Source organism: Cyrtonyx montezumae, unplaced genomic scaffold (assembly GCF_038088225.1).
Source record: "Cyrtonyx montezumae isolate F1298 unplaced genomic scaffold, pur_monq_1.0 scaffold_1, whole genome shotgun sequence".
In the NCBI taxonomy this organism is placed as follows: Eukaryota; Metazoa; Chordata; class Aves; order Galliformes; family Odontophoridae; genus Cyrtonyx; species Cyrtonyx montezumae.
In genome coordinates, this window is record NW_027071825.1 from 23,381,005 (window position 1) to 23,401,041 (window position 20,037).

Sequence of the window (20,037 nt, forward strand, 5' to 3'; positions counted from 1 at the left end):
CCTTTCTAATGGATGCTCCTTTCCAGTTTGTGCCAAAAAATGCAGGGGGGTGAGGCCTGCACTCGAGCAATAGACCCAGCTGCTACCAGAGAGAGGAACAGCAGGATAGGTGCGCTGGTGCTGACATGCTGCTGGAGGCTGAGCAGTGGTGCAAGCAAAACTCATCTCTGCTCTGAAAAACTGATGACAATAAATGAAAATTACTCTGAGTTACCTGTTCGTTGGGCTTGGTATTTTTGTTGCTTTTTTTTGTTTGTTTTCCTGGAAAGAAAGCCCTTAGAAATTGATCCTTGTAACGTTTTAGCTATAAGATGATTTTAAAATGAATGTACACAACATATTTATTTCTGTTTATGAAATTCTTTCCATGGATTGCATAAAGGGTGCTAGGAGATGCACAGTGAAGGACTGTTCAACACAAACCATTTAAGCGCCATATTCATTCTGCTCTTAACTGTGATGAATAAAGATTATTTTTAAAAGACGACCCTAGTGTGGAGTGGAACCAACAGTGTTCTGAGAGCCTTAGGTTGTTATTTGTAAGTGTATTTTAAAACTAATGTGAAACACCTGCTCACCCCACAATGTGACGGAACAACTGTAACTCTTACTTTCACAACAGATTCAAACGTATCAAGGTCAAAAATACAGTTTCATTAAATGTTTATCATCAGACAGGAGCTTAAAATGAGTAAGCTGTACAGGGGCAGTGTACAAAAGGACACAGAGGCTGCTCACCCAGACAGTTACAATGAGAGATAGGCTTCAGTTCATTGGGGGATATTAACCAAGACTTAGCAGCAGAGCAAAGCATCACCTTGTGTCGCAGTTTTTTTTCTTCTCCAGCAGCCGTGGTACAAACAAAGTCATCAGTTCCCTCTCAACAGAGAGCTGAGATGTTTCAGCACCTCTAAAACCCCCGTTAGCACCTTACCGTATACTGTCTCTGAGGATGGCTATGGCTGAATGTAGAGCCTCCAGTTTCACTGCCACCCATGCAGGGGGTGACCCTTTCTGCAGCAGCAGCTTCACAGCCTCCACTGCCCCCTCCATCGTGCCTACTGCTGACTTGTACTGCTCCTCAGATGGCGGGTGGCACGCTCGTTTCGCCAGAGGCTGCAAATTGAAGTAAGCATTAGACGTTTCTAATCCCTTATAGAAGTGAGCAGTACCCATCCAAATGCAAAAAGCCTTCACAGGCTGGAAAGCTGTTCGAGACTCCCTTGTCTGGTGGGAGCTCTTAGTGACTGAAAGGCAGAACAGAGCATTCAGCTGGAATATCAAAGGCCAGGGCTGCACACAGCCTTTTGTTCCTAGAAAACGGAGGGCAGCAAAGGTTGACTTGAACCTCTGTATACTTCCCAAACACTGCAGAAATTGACAATAGAGCAAAGCCAGATTAAAGTAGTACACATACCTCTCCTGTTGGCTCCAGTTCTCTAGCCACTTTCATAAAATGTGCACCACAGGTGATCCTTTCTTGTTTCAGGCGTTCTATACGTGCTTCTGTTGTCTCTTCGCCTTGCCTTACCTAGGGAGACAGCCACAGGAGGGGTAACAAACAAGAAGTCATTACCAGCCTTTGGCAACTCTAATAAGTACCTGAACAATTAGGGAAGAAGCCTGAATGTGTGTTTGCAGAAACTGATCCATGAAAAAAGAGGGAAGGAACTAACACAAGCAGTGTGATGAAATCACCGTCTCTTTCACAGACATCTTATCTGCCTACAACAATAACTCTGCAACTGTGTGATGGATTTATTTTTTTCTTGAGGGAAATACAAATCAAGAAGTACAGGAAGAACACTGCGTAGAAGTAACATCAGTTAATCCTAAGGATTTAAGCAAATAGAAAAGTTCAAATAGATATAATTCAATCTGCACGTAGATGATGGCATGGACATAGTCATAGCCAAATCCTACATGAGGGTGGCAGTGAAGCCAGGCTCATAAATCATGGATACGTGTGACATCAACCAAGAAAGCAGGGAACTGGTTCAGCAACATACCTTAGCCATAAAATCAACAACTTTATTCTTAATTTCTTCAGAATTAAGGCACTGAGGAACAACATCTTCATGGATTGTTTCCTGTCAGAAATGTTGGGTAATAGATCTTTAGTACATTTCATATTAACAAAGAAACAGACAAAGAAAAATGTTTCTGTGACAACCTCAGAAGAATTCTATGGTGACAGTATTTCAAACAAATTTCAAATGTTTAAGATGCAGTAATCCCTGTATGACCAAAGCTAACTGAGCCAAATATGTATGTCCAGAGTTCTGCTGTGCTTACCTCAGCAAAACGTCTGAATGCCTCCAGTGCACGCTGATGAATCAACCAGGTCTGGTCAGCTAGCAGAGAAGCAAACAAACATGACAGCTGGGGTACAACTTGCCTCTGGAAAAGGACCAAATATCTATCAATTACCAAGACTTAGTTAATTATACCTTACCATCATGATTTATTATTAAAGAATTATTCTAAGCTCAAGGCACAGGTTCATAAATGTGAGATTGCTTCTGCTCTGTCTGGCAACAAATTACCATAAGGGAGGTGACATGCTTTCTTCTTGGGGGCTCAGACATCAGTCCTTTCTCACTGGTGAGAAGCAACAAGCAAGTGAGTAAACCAAGCATTTTACATGCACTCAGATTGCCAGTGAAAAATAAATCTCCAAGATGAAGTCAAGGCACATCTGTGTGTATTTAACTCAATCCTTTCTATTTAAATAGTTGAACATCTTTTCACCAAAAGTCTGAAGAGTAAATAAAGCCACTATTACTATTACCTGTACTTCTTGTGGTATAAACACCTTCCCCACAGAAGAGAGAAAATCCAGCACTGCTAGACGAACGTGATCAGGGGGATCCAACCGGAGAAGGGAAGACAGCAGTGAAAATACCTGCAGGAAACAAAGCCCAGCAAGCAGAATACAGGTGAGTGCTGCTCTGTCTAATCACTGCATCTGAGGATGCTGATTTTATGTGGGACTGAAAACTAAAGAAGGTATGCTACTGCTAGAGGAACACTACGGGGATAAAGCTGTATTTAAGGGTGTGTTTTAGAAAGAAATGTGTAAGCTACACACCTCAGTTAGCTTACAAAGTGATTGGATTCACAAAAGCTGTATTAACCAAAGCAATGCATACTTGGTTTAAAAACCAGCAAAGTAATCAAGGAAGAAAAAATAAGTTAGGAATCTCCGTACCACAGAATAACTTTGAGATGCCATTGGATCACAAAGAACAAGCTTTTCATGAAGTAAGTTGCACATAACTTTTTGTTGTTTTCTTTACCTGGCTCATCAGTTGAGCATCTAACGCTTGGATGAAAAACTCCAGAAGGTGAAGTAATAAACACAGTGTTTGCTGGAGACATGGTTCATCTGAGACCTTCAACACATCACAAGGTATCAGCAAGTGCATTTTAGTTTATGGAGTAACTACTTAAAGAATTTGCAGTAGCATTCTGAAGTTCTTAGCCTAGCAACACACTTAAAACAATACATCATAAGCAGCAGCAGAAAAGATTAAAATAGAAATACAAATACATATTTTTAAGTAGTTGTATTTTTCAAGACCCCTTCCTCAGATTTTTATCAGTGATCTTTCTTAAACCCCTTTTCCTTTCTTCACTCACCAATATAAGCATATAAAAGAGCGTGACTCTTTGCACCCTCCCATCTGATATTTATGTACATTGATAAGATCTTCCCAAAGCTTTTAATCTCTGGGCTGAACAGTTCCAGCTCCCTAAGCTTCTCCTCACAGCAGAGACACTCCAGTCCTTGATCACCTTTGTGGCGCTTCACTGGACCCTCTCCAGGAGTTCCATGTCTCTCTTGGTCTGGGGAGCTTCAGGAGTGGCCTCACCAGTGCTGAGAGGAGGGGAAGGATCACCTCCCTCAGCCCATTAGCAACACTCCTCCCAAGAGGCAGTCCAGGCTATTATCAGCCTTCTTTTTCTCAAGGGCACATTGCTGACTCTTCTCAACTCCTCTCTTTCAGGCTTTTTCTTGCTTTTTTTTTTTTTTTTTTTAATCTGCAGTAGTAACTGTGACAAATCCTTTTTTCTTTAACTCCAGCTGCAGACCTGAATGATTAGGCGTGTAGCCACAAGGGGGAGATCACCTCACCCCCCTCTTCTCAAATATGAGATGAAAGTTTTAAGCTCTGTTGGCTTTCCTGTGCTAAGCAAGGAAGCCATACGTTTGGGAAAACTCAAACTCCATTTCCTACAGCATGAGGCTGTCTGTTAGACAAAACACCTGAGAGCAGAAGGGCAGCAGGGTTACATTGTGCTCTACAGAAATGGTCCAACCCAAGTAAAATGACTTAGTAACAGACACACTGAAACGGCAGCAGCCTCCCACAAAGACACCATGCTTTCACTGTCACAACATTACATCTTCTCACCTGCTTTGCCTGAAGAAAAGTCCAGAACTGACCAAGCACTCCCAAAATAGATGCCTGAAGTTCTGCCTCCAAAGCATCACCAGAAAAATTGCAGGCAACCAGCATGACAGAAAAGGCAACATCCTAGTAGGAAAAAAGGTTATATAAATAAATGTGAGCCTGGGGCTTTTGTTTAAGTATTTCAAATGATGCAAGACAGCAAGAAGCCTAATATGCTGTGGCACAGCTGTGTGGTACAGCTAACCCACCAGCCCCCTGGGCCAGTAAAGCTTTCATCCATAACTTCTGGGGGAGCTCAGATGGTGCTATAGCTGTTAACTGCACTGCCAGGAGAAAGCTGGTACTTCGTGTGGAAATCTCTGAGTTCTCTCACCCCTTGTCTTTGCTGGGGAGACCAGTGAGCATCTTTCAGATTTGATTCCACATAAAATCATCCAGACTTTAGAAGTAGATTTATGACATAGTATACATAAACTGGAAATTGTAAAGAAAAGCATATCTGCTCACCCAGAGAGCAAACAGCAACTAGGGTAACAAATAAACCACAAGATCTCTACTATCACCCTCAGAGTAAAGGATCCTAAGGCACTGTATACTGTAAGAAAACATTAAAATGAGAGTTCTTGATTATGCATTTGCTAATTAGGTATGGAGAAAAAGCTGTGTAGCAGACAGAAGGACAAAATGGAGGCAACAGCCACAGCTTCCTCATAGTCTAGAAATGCAGAGCTCATATCCTTTCCTAGAGAACCAAATCTCCTTTACCACAGGTTGGAGCTCTCCCCAAGCACGCCTGCTGCTCAGCCACCGCCTGCACTGTGCCAGCCCTGCCACGCACAGCTCACGTGCCACTCTCTTCCCAAGATCAGCATTCAGGGCCCTGAGGGACACGTGCTGCCACACTGCCAAGTTTTCCACTTCTTCCGGAAGAAATTTGCAAGCAAATTCCACCTGTAAATAAAAGGATAAAATTTAGTTCGTAAAATAACATGAACTAATGAGACCAAAAGAGAATTTAATAACACAAATAGCTGTGAAGCCAACAAACAGCCACTGCTGTCACTCCATGCAGCCAACACAGTCCGTCTGCACGAGTACATATGAAAAAAGTTTGATGTGTACTCCCAAATACTGAAATTACTTCGTGTAATACTCCTTTTACTGTGTTGATTTCCTTGGTGTTGGTTATGTATTTCAACATTATTCTTCATCATAATCTCTATTAAATGAATACAAGTGATGACTACAAATAACATTTTATGTACCATGTCCAATTTCAGTGACAGAGGTACAGTTTCAGTTAATCTCGTAGACCTGCTCTTCACTGAAACACTGAAAAAGACTTCACTGACACACAATGTGACCACTATTAGGGAAGTGTACATGCCTGCCTTACTTTGAAGAGCACATCTGCACAAATTCTGATCCATTAAAAAAATTGTACAAGCAAGCACTCGACATCCTGACTTTTCTGAAGGATGGGAAGAAGATATTTTGAACACAGGCCATGGATTCAAAGCTCTTTATTAAAGACACAGGCTGGTGCTACACTTGCCTGATGATCTGGAGCCAACAAGAACAGCATGCGTTTTAGCAGAACACCCAACACAGAGAGCTGATAACACCCACTGGGCTGTGACTTTATCTGCATTAGGAAAACAGGAAATGAATCTAATTAGATTAAGAAAAAAAATCACCACTCAGCAAATGAATTCTGTATTGCTATGCGAGATCACAATAACAACACTATATAAAACATTGTCTGAAATACCAGCTAGGCTTTATATTATCACAGTACTGCTTTTGCTATTTGTTAACCCGATATGAGGAATTAAAGTCATCTCCTTCCTGGAGTTGGATTAAAAAAAGAAACATTAAACTCTTCCTTTGGTGACTTAGAAAGTTTGCAGTAGAACCAGTTGGAACTGGTGCTGAAGTCCAAATGTCACTGTGATTCTTACCAAGTGAGCAATCACAATACTGTGGTGAGCACACAGTTCAGCAGATCCATACCTGAAATGTAAAGAGAGATAAGTAGTGAGTCTGTATTTCCTATACTTGTATAATATTTGATTTGTAAATCTTGTCTCAGAGACAGCCATGTCCCCTGACATATTTAAGCTTGATATGCATAGACAAAATTTACTTGAGAGAACTGCTCCAGAAAACAATCAAGTAACAGAACAAGTAATTCTCCTTGAAGTAACGTAAAAATGGCTAAGCTAGTTCTGTTCCTAATTTTCAAAATACGTTCTATGTTTGAAAATCATTCAATTCTGGGACAAGTTTGTCTTAAAATTCTCCCTCATGCAACAGAACTAATTGGATCCATAGAAATCCTGCTTGATTTTAATTAAGAACATCCTACCGGGCAAGGAAGCACCATGAGTCCATTGCTAGCAGAGATGTGATCATACTAGAACCCAGCACAGCATCCAGCAAAGCATACTCCTGAGGAAAAAATACTTATTTCAAGCAGAAATAAATTGCAGGCCTACTATTACTATTACTCCATTAATCAGCATCGTAAGATTTTCAGCTTATCCAATTTGAAACGTTTTAACAACTGATTTCCACGCTTTCTATTCAGCTTCAATATTTACTCCGTAGCTACACCTTTAGTTATGCTTACATAGAACAGGTGCATACATTCATTACAAGGAGCTGTGCACACCCCACTTTTCAAAACTTATCACAATGCACATTTCCTCTTTGTAAGGCAACTGCTGCGTGTGTGTGTGTATATATATATATATATATATAAAATGTGTGTGTGCATCCACATTTAAACAGTATTGCTATTTTTATTGGCACTTCACTTAAATACAGTTCAAACCTGTCCTCAATAAATGAAAGCACTGAAATATTCTCAACAAATCCCTGTGAAAAGAGAACAAGAATTCTCAATGCAATGAAGTTCCTCAAGAACTTGTATGCAGCTTGATTTGCCTCTTTCCTCACAAGTAACATTTGCTACGTAACTGAACTCGTGTTTTGAAGAGTAATCAAGAGTAAGCTGAGTCACCTGACACAACTCGTGATTTTAAAAATATCATCTATGCATCACAACAGGTGAAAAGATGATATGCAACATCAATCTTACCAGATGAGGAAACTGTGATGGGAGTGTGGAAGCAATGAAGGAGCACAGGTGGACACAGACATAGTGGTACAGGGTGATGGGGACTGCTGGCTGTCCTGTGCTGATCACCTCTGGCAAACAAACAGGGAGAGAAAGCTCGGCAGAACATTGCTGGAAACTCTGGAAAAGAGCTGAGAGAAAAGATAGGCTGGGGCTGAGGGAGTGGAGGAGGAAGAGGGGAAGGAAAAAAAAATAATGAAAACAGTTGAGCTACAGATAGGCAAGCCCCAAATCCTGCAAATACCTTCCCTACTACAGAAGCTTTGCCTTCAACTACTGTGGCAGTAATTTCAGCACTTTATTTAAATACTAGATTTGTATTTCTGACTACCATTCTCTTTCACAAACACTATTTACAAAGATTATTAGAGCATTCAAGCATAAAAATGCAAGATTTTAACTTAGCAGAGTCTCAACATTATACACACATCTCCTTCTCTGTCTTGGACATAGTCTCAGCATCATCCCTTTCCTGAAATAACAGAGATATTTCTGATCCGTATACTTTGCCCCTGAAGCAGAACACCAGGTCTTGTTTTTCCCACAATAAGTATGTCAAATTTCACAAATATGTGAGGGAAACCTGAACAACTGAGCCCCACTGCCTGCATAGACTGATCTCTCCGGTGAAGAAATACAGTGATAACATTTTTGGTACCATTTTCCCATGTTCCAGAGAGTCTGCACTTCTTCAGGCTGAGAAGACAGCTTGTCCATGATGGTAACCAGAAGGAGACACTGGGGGAGCTGCTGCTCAGCAGGAAGACCTGGAGAATTTGTTTTGAAATGCGCTGTTAGTTACCCTGAAAATATATAGGGTGTGTAAACTATCTTTTAAGCAACTGATAGAAGATGAAGAAGTAGTGGTACAAAAAAGTTCCCAGTAAAACAATCCAAAATCTCTTACAGACACACTCAGAATAAAAACAGAATGTTTAATCATGTTTAAAGTGGAAATAAATATGATATCCTATATCTGTTAAAAGCAAAACTACTGCAGTGCTGCTGAAAAGGAGTTACAATCTGGGTGCCAAAAAAGAGTTGTGATCTAGGTGCCTTGTGCTTCCTGTCTCCTTGACAGCACAGGATGCTTCAAACACCAAGTGCCCAAAGTTATCTTCTGAGTGTGTTGTGATAACTGCAAGACCACAGCGCACACGTGGGAGAGAAGTAAGCCTGGCCTACACAGAGGGAAGGAACAACTGATGCTCACATCATAGCTCTCATAATGTTGCACAGTTGTCCTAGGATTCTAAGATGCTGGTCAGGACAGAGATTATGAAGGTGGTTATTATTGAAAGATAATCATCTTACATGTTGAAGACATACTATTTTTCACAGAAAGGTAACTGTCTATCTCCATCAACACCACAGCAAAAAATGGTCAGTCAGCTTTAAAAGTTAGAGACAAACATGGAATGAAATTATGCAACACAGCTGTGTTTTAAACTCACCTGAACTGTCCCCTAGCACTTGCTCCATAAAAGGGCTAAAGGGAAGAAGCTGACTGATGAGAGGATCTAGAGCCACAAGAAAAACCCGTGATATTTCATCTTGATGTACCTCAGAGATCGCTGGAGCGTAAAGACTGGGAGGAAATTTGCTGAGGAAAGAAAGAAAAAAAGTTTTTTGTGGTTGTTTTGCCACTGAGAACGTTATCTCATGCTCTCCCTGTTACCACTAAATAAATGACAGAAAAGACTCCTCATTTTTTAATTCTATTATAGCCTGTGAGTTCAGTCTTAAAGCTCAAAGCTCAACATCGTACTAAATACTGCAAAGAAAACTTTTAAAGCTCACAGAAACTGCATGTAAATGTGTAACATATATTTGAAAAGCATACATTGCAGCAAACAAAACAAAACTTTTAAGCTGTTTACAGGTTAGGGAAAGAAACACTTATGAGCATCACATTACAAAAGCTTTTGCTTCAGGGAGAAAAGAGTCCTACTGGGAGCTTTTAAGAAATTGTAAGCACCAGGGTAAACCTGGCAGAAAAAAATCCTAGGTGTTCTGTTTCAAATTCCCCTGGGGACAAATGTTTCCATATTTTGTTTCAGAGCAGAAAAAACTGTCAAATAGTTGCTGCTGACATCTACATTTATTCTTGGTTTTTTTTTCTTTCACTAGAATTTGAGACAAAAAAGACACATGGCTGTTCAGGGATATATGAAACAGATTTGGAGAGGTTATGAAGATACTATCAATACTCAGCTGTTTGTATTTCACTTACCTGTATATCTGAAGAAACAGCTGATGCAACAGCGTGCATAAATCAGAGAGGAAAGAAAGAAATTCCTGCAAAAGACATTAATTTTGAAAGGTACTTTAATTATAAATCACATAATTAAATACTTTTTCTTTCTGTTCTGCTATATTAGAGTGTATAGTACTGCACATGCAAAAATGGATTAAGTTCTAACAATCCACATCACAAAACAAGAACAAAACAATCCCAGGAATAGTTTATTGCTTAATTACCATGCATTTATACACAATTTACTGAAAATAATGACATTTCTAGACATATTTAAATAAATAAAAAAAAAAAAGAAACAACAGTAAGAACAGTTGTAACAGCCACAGAGAGCTGTAAAAATTATAGATGTTCTGACATACACTGTGAGGCTGCCTCATCCTGTCAGAATGCTAAAAATCAAATCCCTGCTTTAACCCCATGGGACAAAGCAGATGCAGAACACACCATCACTGCTTCACCTAGAGAGAAGGATTATATCACATACTTTCCAAAAATGGGTCGGTTTACAGCATCCTTTCTACTAATGAGGAAGCTTAAACATAGCAACCAAGAGAGCAGGAAGTTAGTGTCAAAACTGCTATCAGTACAGTGGCATTTCTTACTGTTAATTAGACTGTGCTGCGTGTTAAAGCATGCTGGCTTCAATCTGACACCAATGTAGAACTCAAATAATAAAACCTACCTTAGTGTAGTACACCAGGGAGTTGGCAAAGAATCTGCACAGTTTGACAGTCTTCTGGAATAGCCTGAGGTCAGTGCCATCCTGTCCAAAAGAGCAGTTCTAAAACTTCAAATATAGACTAATAGGATTCAGAGGAAGTTCAGATTGCTAGCAGTGCAAAAAACCCATTTCAAGTTTGACTCTTACAAAATCTGCCTCAACAGGAGACAAGCTTTAGAAGCCTTCGTTATGTCTCAACATTTTCATATCAATAATTCAGAACTGTCATGCTACCTTTTGGTTGACCTTGGGATATCATCAGATTAGGAAATAAACAAAACTCCCAAAGAAAACGGTGGAAACCTGTTTCCAGTGCCTCTGTGTCTCTATACAAATGAAGTCAAGGGGCCTGATTTTCACATGGTTTCAAAAAAGCAAGGTATCCTGCCCAGCACACATGAACTAGAAAGAACATTTAAAAAAAATAACACCCCCAAGCAAAGCGAATTTATCTTCCAGAAGCTCAGTGGCAGTTTTGGAAGCTTTTTAATTCACCTGAATTTCAGACTTCTTCATTTCCTCAGCTAGTTGTAAACTGGAGTGGAAAGAAAGCAGAGTGTCTTTGCACAGACCACTTAGGATGTCACTGTGTTTCAGATGGCACTGCAGCAGAGAATGGTGCTTCAGGCTCTGCCTAAAAGACAGGAATACAGTCAGATGTTTCATCGTCACAAGTGATCACACACTAAAGTAGTACAAATCTAAACAACTGATTCTTTTATTTGATCCATTTACACCCCTTTAGTTTGTGCAATATCCACACACAAGGAAAACAACTGAGATGAAATTGCTCTCTTCATAGCTGTGACAGAAGAACAGAGGACAGGAGGGTGAAAGTAAGTCAGAAACATCTACAAAACTGCACGTCTGGCCTCTTAAGACTATTTATTCAAAGCTGTTTCTGTTGTTCAGATGTATTGCAATGGGAAAAGTCAAGCTTCTATCACTTCTTCATGCATGACTCCTGTTTTCACCAACAGTGCATTTAATTCTACTTCCTAGCTGATTTTTCAAAGGTATTGAATTTTTTCATTTCAATTTCATTTGAAACTCTGAACTCTAGTGAATTCTAGTGAAAAGCTAGTTATATAAAATCACGGTCCGCTCATATTGCAGTAAAATCCAGGAGCTTAAAGACATACTTGATTATGAACTTCCATGTATTGGCATGAAGAGCGTGGTCCATGTTGGAAATGACAGAGCAGATCTCCAACACAGTGTGAATTACTAAGAAGGAAATAATAGCAACAACCGAGTTAAAGCACATTCATAATTTCACAGACAAGGTTCCCTGCTAGGAAAATAAAAGCAATCACAACCACTAGAGAACACCACCACACTGACACTGAATCGAGAGAATGGCACAGTGCTTAGATGATGTCCCTTTCAAACAAATGTGTTTAACATTCCCCAGCTCCCAGCAGCAGAATGCTGCCCTCTGAAGGGCTGCTCAGGACTGCAGGAACTGAGCACACTCAGAACCCTGTTTAAAGATTCAAACGTATTTTCTACAGGAAATAAATAAATAAGAAAAACCAAGTCTGACCAAAACTGAATAAACTTCTAGGTCCATTTGTACCTGACACCATATCTGTGATGTCATCTTCAGAAGATGCAGACCCCACAGAGATCTGATCAAATAGTTCCATCAGCTGTTTCTGAAGAGAGTAAGTCTCCCTGAACACAGCTTGCAGGAGGTCAGAAATCAAGTGCAGATGCCCACAGTATACTGTTTCACTATCCTGTAGGAGACAGGGAAGAAGAGGTTAAAAAAAGTCCAGGAATCACAGACTGACCTTTCAAAAAGAACAAAGCACAAATGTAGCTACATTTACTCAATACTCAGCTAGATCTGTAGCTTCTAATACCAACACCTGCTTGCTAAATAGAAAATGCTATTCCCTTGCACAGCCTAATCAGCAGCTAATGAAGTCCATCTGGCTCTAGTGAGTTTAATGAGCTCTGTATCAGCATTTGACCCACGATCATATTTCTGAACAAAACAGTGCAGCACTAAACAAATGAAGTACCATTCCAAATATTTCCCAAAATTTCAGAATTAGAATTGTTAAAGAAGAGGTATGGCACCTGAGTTCAAATCCCATTGTAAACGTTCCAGTAAGAAACGAAAAGTGAAGGCTCACCACAAGCTGCTGTTCTTACTATAACCTTGTTACATTTTCACTGTTTAAGTGGGAATTACTGTTGCATCTAAAAGTGTATCTGAAGCTGATACTTGTAACTAATAAGAGGGTCCTCCTTTCAATTTCAAGCCATTTTGTAACACACGTAGAAATAAGGCAAGCAGCCTCGTTTTTGTCACCATTTGTAGCTCTGAAAATCAGCTATCAGAAATGCACAGATGTCACAAGGCTACATGCATAAGCAGAGTGTTCAACTGACACTGCTGCAAAATATGGAAATAGCATGGTCTATGCCTGCCACTACCAGGTAAGATTTGGTGGGCAGACAGTTGAAAAATAACCTTTGTACTGGTACATTCTGTAAATGATTTAATAGCAATAAAAACAAATCCTACAGCAATATTATTTTCAAACAGGATCTTCTTATAAAGGGACCATTTCCTAAAAAACAACCTGTAAGAGAATTGTTCTCCTTTTAACACAGGCCTACCTTGCAGTGTGTAAACGTGTTCTTTATTACGTAGAGAACAGAGGATGGAAGAGTGCGGACACTCTCCAAGGGCACACACTCTTGCAGTGAGCAGACACACCGTACACAACTGGTCAGAGTTTCCAACAGTTGCACTATAGTCTTAAATGAAGAAGAAGCAACCATGATTAACGTTAATTAACTCCTGCAAGAATTTCAGAAGCATCTTTCCTTAGCAGAATTGCTCCTAGATTTTATGACATTTAAAGTTCACTGCTATTTGCATCAATAAGAAGTTTATTGAAGATAAATTAAGGTCCATAAAATATCAAGAAATTCAGTGCTTTTTCTGATACCATATGCTCTTTGAAAGCTTCCTACTGCTTTTCACTACTATTTTCTACTTAAAAAAAACATTTTAAAACTCTTAACTGGCTGTAAAAATAATTGTCAGATGAAGTCTTCAAATATGGAGAACCACACTCCATTTACATTAGAAACTATGCAGAATTTAAGATTTTCTTTAAACTCTGATCAGCACCACAGGCTAAACGTAGTCAAATAATTCATAAAATTTTAACTGAACTTCATTTGCCAAGGATGTTTGGATTACATTTTTACCAGCTGGTCAGCAGGTAGCATAAACACTCCAAAAAAATGGTTAATCCCTTTGGTAAGATACAAGCAAAATGGACTTGCCTGCAGAAGATTCCTTACAGTACTGCATAACTCTGTATTCTGGCCAGTTAACCCTTTGGCTTTGCTGGATAGTTCATACATCAGTTTATCATACAACTGTAGAGTCTGTCAGAAAAAAAAAAAAAGAAAACAAAAGAAAAATCACATAGCTTAAATATTTTATTTATAAACATGTATATAAATAGTAACACCCTTCTACATCTGCTTGCTTCTTTGGACTGGAGTCATAGGCTACTGAGATAACTCATGGGAGAAAACAATGCTTTCTACCATATAAATTAAAAAAAAAGAGAGATATCAAGATGTGAAAACCATCTATTCACAAATTATAAACAGGAGCTAAATTAGGTGTTATTTTCTAAAAAATCAGTTATCAAAATAAGCTCCCTAGCTACCCAAATTGAAGTAACAGATACCTCATCCGACTTGCTTAAAGCCTTGAAATAAAGCTTAAAGTCTTGAGATAAAAGTCTTTTGATTTTGTTTTTCATTTTGCCTCAGAAATAAAAAGCTGTTCATTGAGAATGATCGTTCACATTTTGAACGCATAAAGAAATAAAATGTTGTGATCTAAAGGCAATAATTATTCTAACTTCAGTTGAGGTCCTTGGATGTTTTACGAGTGATCCTGCTGGGCCTGCAGACAGAGAGCTGCTGCCAGGCAATGCAGGGTACGGTACAGTAAGCCTTGTTCAGGAGATGCAAGCTATGAGCCATTTTTCTTGTAATCTCTAAAATTTGCCACACAAGAAAGGAAATGGAAATCAATTGGGCACTTTTGTAGGCTTGTTAAATACACAAAATGGGGCCTGAAACTTTAATTGGCAATTCAGCACTGCTTTAACTCCATTAAGATACCCACACTAAAGAATACAGCTACAGCACAAAATAACATTTGATCAAAATAAATAAATAAATAAATAAACAGAACTTTTAGATCAGCACCACCTAAAGGTTTATCCACAGTATTACTCACAAATGTGACAAAAATTATTCGTGATATACAAGCGTTGGGATCTTCAGCTTATTTGGCACGAGAGCTTGCCCCAAGTGAAACTACCCCACCTTGGTCTTTTATAAAATATTTCCAATAGAATTTTTATTTCCTTCTTCAAAAAGAAGGGGGAAAAATCAATTCAATTACTAAATATAGAAAGCAGAACACTGTTGAATCCTCTCCCCACTGTAAAGAACGGTGAAAATCACAGAAGCAATACAGCAACACAAAGCTGTTAAACTTCTAACTGCTAAATATTTATTTCAAGCTTCGTATGCAAAGCAGTGATTCTCTGGCGAGCCCTCAAAAGAAGTCAGTGCATCCTAAGCAGGTTTTCAGTACTGTACGGACAGAAAGCACCATTTTTCAACTGAAGGTGGCATACCTTAGGTAGTACTTTAGAGAAAAACGTTTGTTCCAAATCTGCAAGGCTGATATGAGGCAAAAACATTTCAGTCAGGATCCTCAAGACACCTGCAGAGCAAAATGTTTCTAAAACATTACTGAAAACCACGTGGTTATCAGAAATCTGATACTGAGCAGAGGGGAAAAAGAACTGTGGGAACAGAAACAGATCAGATATCTGATCCTGAGAGAAGAAACACAACATGTCACATGTTACATGTCACATTAGCTGGAAAAAAAAAAATGCCAGTAACAATAATAGCTCCAACTTGCACAAAACCATTATTAACAGCATCACACTGGACTATAATTAGTTGAAGGCCAAGCACAGTCATTTCCCCATAGTCTGGCACCTAGATGCAACTGGAACTTTTCATATTCTTCATTTCAAGTGGTTACAATCATGGTAGTTTGATAAGCTGGCTGACATTGATACACAACTAAGCAGTAAATGTTTGCATTTACATTTAAACAGCTGCCAATTCAGCATTTCTTGAGCACTCTCAGTTATCACAGGAGTAGTTGATGGGGTTTGGTAACATGTGAGATAACAGCTGCAAAACAAAAAACACCAGCCTTTCTTTCAGGAGCCTAAAACTTGAGGCAAGGAAAAAGCAGCCTTACATGCACAGCTTATGAGGTTTTATGATGCTTATCTGTGATTCCTGTAACATGCAAGGGGTAGGATTGCTCAGGATCATGAAAATAAAGCCACAGGTGAGAGCAGAATTCATTAATTCATGCAGAACTTATATGTGCAACACAGCAAGCCATAGGAAAAAGACAACCTGCTGGCCACTACTTACGGATGTGCTCAGTCCTGTCTTCAGACTCTTGATACATAGAGTAGAAGCATTAAAGAAACAGAGGATATGTGGTGAAGATTGGCTTTAAGTCGTCAGCAGAAGCAGCTGTGGCTCCTGCCGTGCCCGGGCCCACGGAGTAAAGGGATGCTCCATAGGCAGCAAAGGCGTTCAGCACCCACACATCAGAACACTTGGGAGTGTGTTGTTGGGATTTTTTCTTTTTTTTTTTGGGGGGGGGGGTAGGAGAGGGTAAAAGTGCCCAAGAAGTCACACGCTATTTCTCGCCTCGTATTTTGGTGCAGTTCTGCAACTTGCTCCCAGTGAAACCCAGCAGGGCAGCCCCAGCCCCCACCGCGTCGGGGTACTCCGCGTGGGTCCCCCCACAGCAATCCCGCCCTCCTCTCAGGAAGGATATGAGGAGCCGGGGCAGGACGGAGGGCAGCTCCCTGCGGCAGAGCTCCCAGTCCCAGCCGCCCAGCTCCCGCAGGAGCAGCTCGGGGTCGGTTTGGGACATGGCACGGGCTCGGCTCCGCTCCCCTCAGCGGCGGGCGGGAAAACTCAACTCGGCGCCTCAATCCCAGCAGCCCCTGCGGCCCCGGGGCCGCTCGTGCGTATTCCCTGCCCGCCCTTTTCCCCAGGGGGTGCGCATGCGCACAAGGAAGCGGAAGCTCAGCCCACGTGTGCCCGGCGGACTGCCTGCAGTCGGTATGGGGACGGGGCGCGGGGGGGTGCAGGTTATGTTTAGAAGCTTTATTATTATTTAAAGAAAATTAGAGTGCTACTTTCAGTTCTTGGCAGTTTGACGTTGTGTGGAGATGATTGCTGATTCGTTCTTCTGATTGTTTGGTGAAGCAGCGTGTGTGCTGTCCTCAAAGCGTTCATTCGACAAGTGCCTGAAAACATCCTCTGCCGCTACAGGAGAAATACATCAGCGCTGCTTTTAGATGAGTGCTTCTGGCTGCCACTCCTCAGTCTGCTAATCCTGAAAATGGATTTTCGGTTTAATTTCTTTCCTGACGAAGATGAAACCCAAGAGCCAAACGCTCACGATGGGGCAACACCACATTCTCCAGAACACGAGCACGAAGATAACAGACTGCCAGAGAAAAAGGTCTGCATCAAAGCTGCCAAGGAGCACTACATCCCTGCAGATGTCAACAAGGTACTGGAAAATAAAGTCCTGGAAACAGTCTCAGGGCTGTACTACGTAAACATGTCTGTAGTGGAATTGACGTGCCAGGACGGCACCCACGAAGAAGACATTGTGTCAAAAAGCGTTTCTTCTCACTCTGATCTCATCCCAGGAGTCTATGAGGGAGGACTGAAAATCTGGGAGTGCACCTATGACCTCATGGATTTCCTTTCTGAGGCTGAAATCCAGTTTGCCAACAAGTCAGTGCTGGATCTTGGGTGCGGGGCTGGACTGTTGGGAATAGTCGCATTAAGGGGAAATGCTGAAAGAGTCCACTTTCAGGACTACAACAGCACAGTGATTGAGGAAATAACCATGCCAAACGTGGTAGCTAACTGTGTAAGTGGTGACAGTAAGGTTGAAAGCAAAGATGATAGAAAAAATACTAAGCCTCCTTCAAAGAGGCACAAGAAATCAGAGTGCCTACCTGACAAGCTCAGCAAGTGCAGATTTTTCTCTGGAGGGTGGTCTGAAGTCAGCCAGCTCCTGCTGGGCAGCAGCAAACCCTGTTCAAAATACGATCTAATTCTCACTTCTGAGACCATCTATAACCCTGACTACTATGGTACTTTGCATGATACACTGGCTCAGCTGTTGGCTAAAAATGGCCGTGTGTACTTGGCAAGCAAAGTGCATTATTTTGGGGTTGGTGGGGGTACCTATCTCTTTGAAAAATTCATTGAGGAGAGAAAGGTGTTTAGGAGCAGCATAGTGAAAGAAGTTGAGGAAGGACTAAAGCGCTTTATTTTGGAAATAGCCTTTAAAGATTCTGTGTCAAATTAATTCCACTGTCTTTATTAATAAAGACAACATGTCTTAATCCTCATACGCCTTTTTCTCAGTTTTAATGGGTTATTCAAAATTGATGAGTTAATGCAGTTCTTTTCTACTTATTGAGCTGTTTGACAAATTCTGATGCTTGCCTGGAAGCGAAGGACTCTTCCAATTCTGGTTTTGCATAGAAAAACATAGTTCAGCATAAAGTACCACCCCTTCAGCCCATTACATTTCTTGTAGGTGTTTAAAAATAAAGCAAGTCACTTTTCCCAGTCTCTCTCTCACATTCCTTGGCAGTGGCAGCACAGCCTGAGGGCGATCATTTAGCACCCTTATAAAGTGCAAGCAGTTCTTAAGGGCCAGGCTTCCAGCTCAGATAAAATTTAACTGCAGCAACACATTTCAGTTATCAGCTACATACCTGCGTGCTCTCTGTTTTGCCACCAGAGGGGGATGTGACTGTATTTATCACTTGTTTGTAAGATTGTTAGCAGAATACACCTGCTTACTTCTATGCCAGAGCATATCTAACATAGTGGTTTGTGAACTTTTGTTTGTATTTTGATATATCAAAGAAAACTTCAGCAAGTAATTGGAAGAATGCATCCTCTTATAAATTAGGAAAGCTACTTTGTTTTAGAAACTGAGTTGAAAGACTCTAAACAAGGTGTTCCTTAAAACAAAGAGCCAATAAACCTGCTAGCACAATCTAGGAAACAGAAGGATGATAGAACAGAGTTTTAGACTGCAATTAGTAAAACAGTCTAACTTTAGTACTGTACTGCTTCCTTTTGTAAGACCTGCACAGATACTAACTGCCCATATGCTATGGCCCATTTTCCAAACTTGCCTTTTTCCATTACTGTGATTTCAGGCTGCTAGGGGCATTTCTGAACAGTCATAACTCTTGCAGACTTCCAAGCAGTTGGGCAGAGCAGCAAACTTTCAGAAAAGTCTACTTACAGCTCAGACTTCTGCATCCTAGGCTAAAGATGCTCACAGTGGGACTGTATGTAGCAGAAGAAACTACTATATAAAAAGGTGCAAACAAAACAAAGGAATTACAAAATCTGGTCTCAAGTGTTTGGGATCTCCAACAATTCACAAAGAAAATAACACTATTATTTTTTTTCCCCAGCTAAACTGGACAGAAAGCTATTACACATCTCTACCAGGTACATCAATCTTACTTCTTGTCAGCACACACTACTTTACTGCAGCAATAATGCTTTGGGTGTCCTTACAGAAATAAAAAGAGACAGTCAACCATTACAGTAAGCTGGCTATAAGGATATAAATGCAAGGCAGAAAAGACAATTTGAGAAGGTGGAAAAAATTATTACAACAGTGATTTAAATCACATAGTATTGCGTAAAGTAAGTTCCTGCCATTTCTGCCTGTGAAAGCCAACTGCAAGATTCCTATTTTGACCACGTTGCCATAGAGGATTTCCCATACTTTACTAAGAGCCTTAACTAGAATTGTTTATGAAACAAAAATAAGTAGACTACTTCAAATGGATGCTAGGACACTACTGAAGTGCTCTCTGATAGCAGAGAGGAAAACAGCAGTCAGTTGTGCTACAACTGTGATTGCACTAAAACTTGCCAATGATGGACGAATTCTGGCTACAGACAGAGGAACAAAAAGATTTAGCTCTGACAGCTCAAAGCACTGTTAACAGTTCTTTGTCAAAAACAGAGCTGGAACACCACCACTACTTGCTATTTTATATATCTCAGCCTGAAGACAAATTGTTGCTTGCACATGTTGACTAACCACCTGCTAAGTCCAATGTCATTTCAGAGAATGGCACCTGAAGTAAAAAAAAAACAAAAATCTTTGACTTCCTATAACAACAAATACAGTTAAGAACAAGAATCTCAAGCATTTTTGATGAAAAAAGGCACTTGAAAATTTTCAACTATAATGCTTCTTCTTGAAAATATTCCTTAACCAAACTCACCCTGTTTCACGTTTAATAATATTCCTGTGTTCAGCATCCTT

The 20,037-nt window shown here is 40.3% G+C and overlaps 2 protein-coding genes across 2 annotated transcripts; one reads left to right on the plus strand and one right to left on the minus strand.

Annotated features, from left to right (window-relative positions):
* Positions 1-633: 633 nt before the first annotated feature.
* On the minus strand, positions 634-16,140 carry FIRRM (FIGNL1 interacting regulator of recombination and mitosis). The gene is made up of 23 exons (XM_065743521.1): positions 16,062-16,140; positions 15,236-15,324; positions 13,854-13,958; positions 13,176-13,316; positions 12,121-12,283; positions 11,684-11,768; positions 11,037-11,175; positions 10,503-10,583; positions 9,794-9,858; positions 9,015-9,163; positions 8,219-8,327; positions 7,522-7,714; positions 6,787-6,869; positions 6,380-6,431; positions 5,974-6,063; positions 5,184-5,369; positions 4,419-4,541; positions 3,300-3,395; positions 2,792-2,905; positions 2,296-2,400; positions 2,010-2,090; positions 1,418-1,531; positions 634-1,116 (listed from the first exon to the last, which is right to left on the minus strand). The coding sequence occupies exons 1-23, from the start codon at positions 16,096-16,098 to the stop codon at positions 931-933; spliced, it is 2,586 nt and encodes an 861-aa protein (XP_065599593.1). The 5' UTR covers positions 16,099-16,140; the 3' UTR covers positions 634-930.
* Positions 16,141-16,983: 843 nt separating this feature from the next.
* On the plus strand, positions 16,984-18,036 carry METTL18 (methyltransferase 18, RPL3 N3(tau)-histidine). Its single transcript, XM_065746915.1, has one exon. It carries the CDS (start codon positions 17,050-17,052, stop codon positions 18,034-18,036), a length of 987 nt encoding a protein of 328 aa, XP_065602987.1. The 5' UTR covers positions 16,984-17,049.
* The last annotated feature ends 2,001 nt before the right edge of the window (positions 18,037-20,037 follow it).